Here is a 4,679-nt window from a genome sequence, read left to right on the forward strand (position 1 = left end):
TTTCGATGTCTATCGGTTCTCAATCTGTTAAATCCAAGTCCTAAAGCCTTAATGCCACACAACTACAACCTTAAAGACAAACAAACGAGACGAATAAAAGCAACAGACGAGTCTCTGAAGCTCAACACAAAGTGGGAAATGACGGCACCCGTAGGCAAGATCGACACTGGTCGCTTTAACTTGCTCTCGTCCAGGTGCAATTTATGCCGAGAAAAGGGGAAGAGGGAATATAAATTCTCAAAAACAGTTTTAAAACAGACTTGAGCCTGTCTGACAGGATCTGTAAACAACGAACAAAATTAAAAACGGTACAAAAATAAAAACATTTTAAAAAAAGAAACGAACAAAACCAAAAAAATTCAATGTTTCCAGAGTGAACAAAAATACAGAAATGAAGTTATTGCACAAACAACAAAAAAAGTAAAGGTTGCATGATGTGTACAGTCAATACAGTGGGGAGCTCTGGAGGCATCTCGAGTGCAGGATTCGAAGCCAGCGTTACACAAACATTCACCCGATACAACAAACAAACACTTGAAATCCACTGAATCCAGTTCGTCCCACATGTGAAAGGTGTCACGTTTAGAACGAAATGTGTGGACAAGAAAACAAAAGAGCATGAAACACACACACAAACATACACAAAAAGGAACGTTTCACCTGTCAACCAGGAAGTTGTGGAGTAGACGACCAAAAAAAACAGTTCCTGTTCTTGAAGCTTCCTCAGGAAGATTGCACAGGTCAAAAAACAAAAAAAACATACGAGTCGACATATACATGCACAGATTCAGTGGCAGACTGAACTACTTAGCACCACCATCACCACAACTACTGAACGAGGAGCTGGGTTGCAAACGCTGGTCTCTCTGTGCTCACACCATCAGTAGGAGGGCTCAATGAGTTCTCGTCGTTTTAAGATGGGACCGGAAGGGTGGAAGAGGAAGCGAGGAGTGGAGAGGGAGCTTCCGGAGGGGAGGCGTGAGGTCTTTATCTGCTGACACTGGCCGGCAGGCTGTCCCTCTTCCTGCGGCGCCAGGTGTGGCGGTTGTATTGGATGTGGCCTCGGTTGGAAAGGACAGGACTGTGCACCACGGCGGGATTGTGGAAGCCCTTCAGAGGGAACTTGGGACCTGTCTGCAGGAGATAAGACAAGATGGGGCAAATTAGGACGACGCTAGCAACTGAAAAAAAAAATAAAATAAAAAAGAGCTCAGCATACACAGAAATTGGATTTTAAATATATAAAATGTAGAACAAATGCATATTCAAAAGTATGGGGACAGTACTTATTTTTGAAAGTAATAATTATTTTTATTCAGCAAGGACACATTAAACGGACCAAAAGGGACAGCAAAGAGATTTGTAATGTTACAACAGATTTATATTTTAACGAATGCTGGTCTTTTGAACTTCTATTCAAAGAATCCTGGGAGAAAAACAAAACAAACATTGTTTCCAGAACAATATTAAGCAGCACAACCGTTTCCAACACCGATAAGAAATATTTCTTGAGCAGCAAATTAGCATTTTAAAATCCATTCAAAAAGATGTTATTTAATTATTTCTAAATATTTTATACATTGCATTACACAATATTACTGTTCTACTGTATATTTGATCAAATAAATGCATCCTTGATGAGCATAAGAAATGAAAATGTTTCATAAAAAAAAAAACATATATATATATATATATATATATATAGTAGTATTTAATTTTGAACAGTAGTGTATATAAAAATACTATTAAAAATACATTCTTAATTTTGACATGCAGTAAAAGCAAAAAGTCAGTTAGCTTGATGTTTTAAAAAGGATCACCAGTAGGCCACAAGAGACTACAAAAGGGTCCATGGAAAACTGCAATAATTAAATAATAAAAAAAAGGCGACAGCACAAAAATCAGTCATCTTTATCTTTTTCAACTTAAGTTTCTTTTCCCTAGTATTTTTCTATTATTGATACGTGGGCAGAGCAAGTTAATTAGTTGATGACTCTGATTTGACATAGTTGGGCACTACATTTCTTTCCCTTAATTAAAAGTATAGTTCATCCTAAAATTAAAATGCTGCCATCATTTACTCACCATAATGTTGCTCCAAACCTGTATGACTGTCTATATTCTGTGGGTCACAAAAGATGATAGTTTCAGATACCATTGACTTCCACTGTACGGTCAAAAAATATAATGGAAGTCAATGGGAACTGAATGTTTGGTAACCAAAATTTTTCAGAAGTCAGTCAGTCAAACAGGTTTCAAATGACATGAGGGTGAGTTAATGGTGACAGATTTAATTCTGGAGTGGACCGTCCCTTTAATTTGTCATTAAACTAGTAGTCTTGAAGGAGGAGGGACTCAGTGTCAAGATACACACAGCATGTAGAGGAGAGCACACGTGGGACACTGCCTACCTTGGGATGGTGGTAGGGAATGGGCAGAGGGCTGGGGGGAGCTGGGGGGACTGCAGGGGGGAGCATGTGGAGGTATGGGGGTAGTCCATTTGCCATACACACCTGTCTGCCAGGTAGAGCGTGGAGAGAAAGATTGCCTGGGATTGACACTCTCGCCTGGAGAAACACAAACAGAGTGGACGTTACCCAACCATCATCATCATAGTTAGCTACCAACCAACACAGCCCCTCACCTGGGTGGCCGGAGGCATGGAGAGTGCTGCCGCGATGCTGGCTTTGCCCGTGCCCATCTGAATCACTGGTGGCAGGGGACCTGGTGCCAGGGTCTGAAGAGGGATGGGGGCTACAGGTGGAGCGACATACGGTGTGGAGTCAGAGTCCTGAAGGAGCAGAAGTCAAATATGTGAGAGGGAAAGACAATCTAAGGAATAATAAACCTGTAAAAGCCTGACATATAGTCAGAAAAAAATATATTTTTTTATTATAATTTTTAATGGAGCAGTGTATTGAACCTCTACACACAATCTTAAAATTACATGATTTTTATATTTTGAGTATAATTTGATACATCAGGCTTTTATGGTTTCATACAAAAATATGCAGTTTTGGTGCAGTTGCTGATATTAAACTGGATAAAAGATGAAATTCTGATAGTTTGTAAATTAAATCAGTGAGATCTTTATAACAGCATAACAGACTACTCACATAAAATACATATGTGACCCTTGACCACAAAACCAGTCATAAGGGTAAATTTTTCAAAATTGAGATTTATACACAATGCTTACGATATCACTGCCTGACAGCGAGGATGCAGAAGATGCAGAGGAGTGCTGTTGAGGGCTGGAGAGGGACATGGGAGAGTCTGCGCTGTGAGGAGACACCGAGTCCCTCTGCTGCTGGTCCTCCACACCTACACCCAGCAGTGTGCCTGTCTCCACCTGCTCCACTGAGTCTTTATGAGACGGACCTGCATGCAGAAGACACCAAAAACATCAGCCATACATACAAGTTACGCCGAATCAGAGAAGGTTACATTTGAAAGATGGCTGAAACTGGCGGATTCTGTCAAAGCAGACTGAGGACTTCCATAGACACTTCTCAAAAGTTCACATACGCCATTTCCAAACTAATCTACCAAGCGTCAGGTATATTATGTCACACTTCTCTAGTAAGTTTCGTCTGTGTGTGAAGACAGTAGCGCAAATCCGTGAACAGGTTACATCTGAAAGATGGCTGAAACTGGCGGATTCTGTCAAAGCAGACTGAGGACTTCCATAGACACTTTTCAAAAGTTCACATACGCCATTTCCAAACTAATCTACCAAGCGTCAGGTATATTATGTCACACTTCACACTTCTCTAGTAAGTTTCGTCTGTGTGTGAAGACAGTAGCGCAAATCCGTGAATGAATGAATGGAATTGAATTAAAGTTGAATAAACTTCAACTTTAATCTTGTTTTGGCCAAATTTTGATTCTTGGAAAAAGCAATACAAGAATGTATTGTGGAGAGCATAGCGACCAAAGAAGTTGAAAGAATGTACATTTTATTCCATACCGTACAGGTTTTCCCAAACTATGAATTAAATCATAAAAATGTAAACAGGTAAATGAATGAATAAAAACAAATCGATATATACCTTTCTATAAATATATTCTAAATAATACTACAAAATAATAAAAAATATATTTATTTCTTGTATGTCATGAGACCATCAACCTTGTTAAATTACTGACATATTCTCAGGGGGGACTTAAAGTAATATTTTAGGGGTTTGGCTGCCAAAAAGAGTTTGGGAATCTCTGCCATAAAATATAAAAATTATTTGTGTAAATTATGTATTTTTATGCTTTAGCTCAGTGTTTCCCAACCGGGGTGCAAAAAAATCATTTTTTTATATTTTTAAATTGCTAAAATGTTCAAAAAAGCATCTATTATATAATATGCATAAGTTTGGGAATCTCTGCCATAAAATATAAAAATGATTTGTGTAAATTATGTATTTTTATGCTTTAGCTCAGTGTTTCCCAACCGGGGTGCAAAAAAATAATTTTTTTATATTTTTAAATTGCTAAAATGTTCAAAAAAGCATCTATTATATAATATGCATTTCTGATGTCGCTAATAATTAGAGATGCACCGAAATTTCGGCTGCCGTGGTGTGACACTGCGTATTATCCGCTCTATGTGTGTGCGCACCGTTCATGCTCATCAGAACAGCAAAGTCCACTCGAAAATTGAGCCGACAGGAAACATCGATGTAGTA

At 38.6% G+C, this 4,679-nt stretch overlaps 1 protein-coding gene across 1 annotated transcript in view; it reads right to left on the reverse strand.

Annotated features, from left to right (window-relative positions):
- Positions 1–371: 371 nt before the first annotated feature.
- LOC107595617 (non-canonical poly(A) RNA polymerase PAPD7-like) overlaps positions 372–4,679 on the reverse strand; it is an 18,842-nt gene continuing 14,534 nt past the window's right edge. The window contains exons 8-11 of the mRNA XM_016286082.1: positions 3,200–3,381; positions 2,645–2,791; positions 2,412–2,567; positions 372–1,134 (exon numbers count right to left, since the gene is read on the reverse strand). Of these exons, the coding sequence (XP_016141568.1) occupies positions 988–1,134; positions 2,412–2,567; positions 2,645–2,791; positions 3,200–3,381 (632 nt within the window). The 3' untranslated portion in view covers positions 372–987. The remainder of the gene's footprint in view (positions 1,135–2,411; positions 2,568–2,644; positions 2,792–3,199; positions 3,382–4,679) is intronic.

This window comes from Sinocyclocheilus grahami, unplaced genomic scaffold (assembly GCF_001515645.1).
Source record: "Sinocyclocheilus grahami isolate Dianchi unplaced genomic scaffold, SAMN03320097.WGS_v1.1 scaffold205.1, whole genome shotgun sequence".
In the NCBI taxonomy this organism is placed as follows: domain Eukaryota; kingdom Metazoa; phylum Chordata; class Actinopteri; order Cypriniformes; family Cyprinidae; genus Sinocyclocheilus; species Sinocyclocheilus grahami.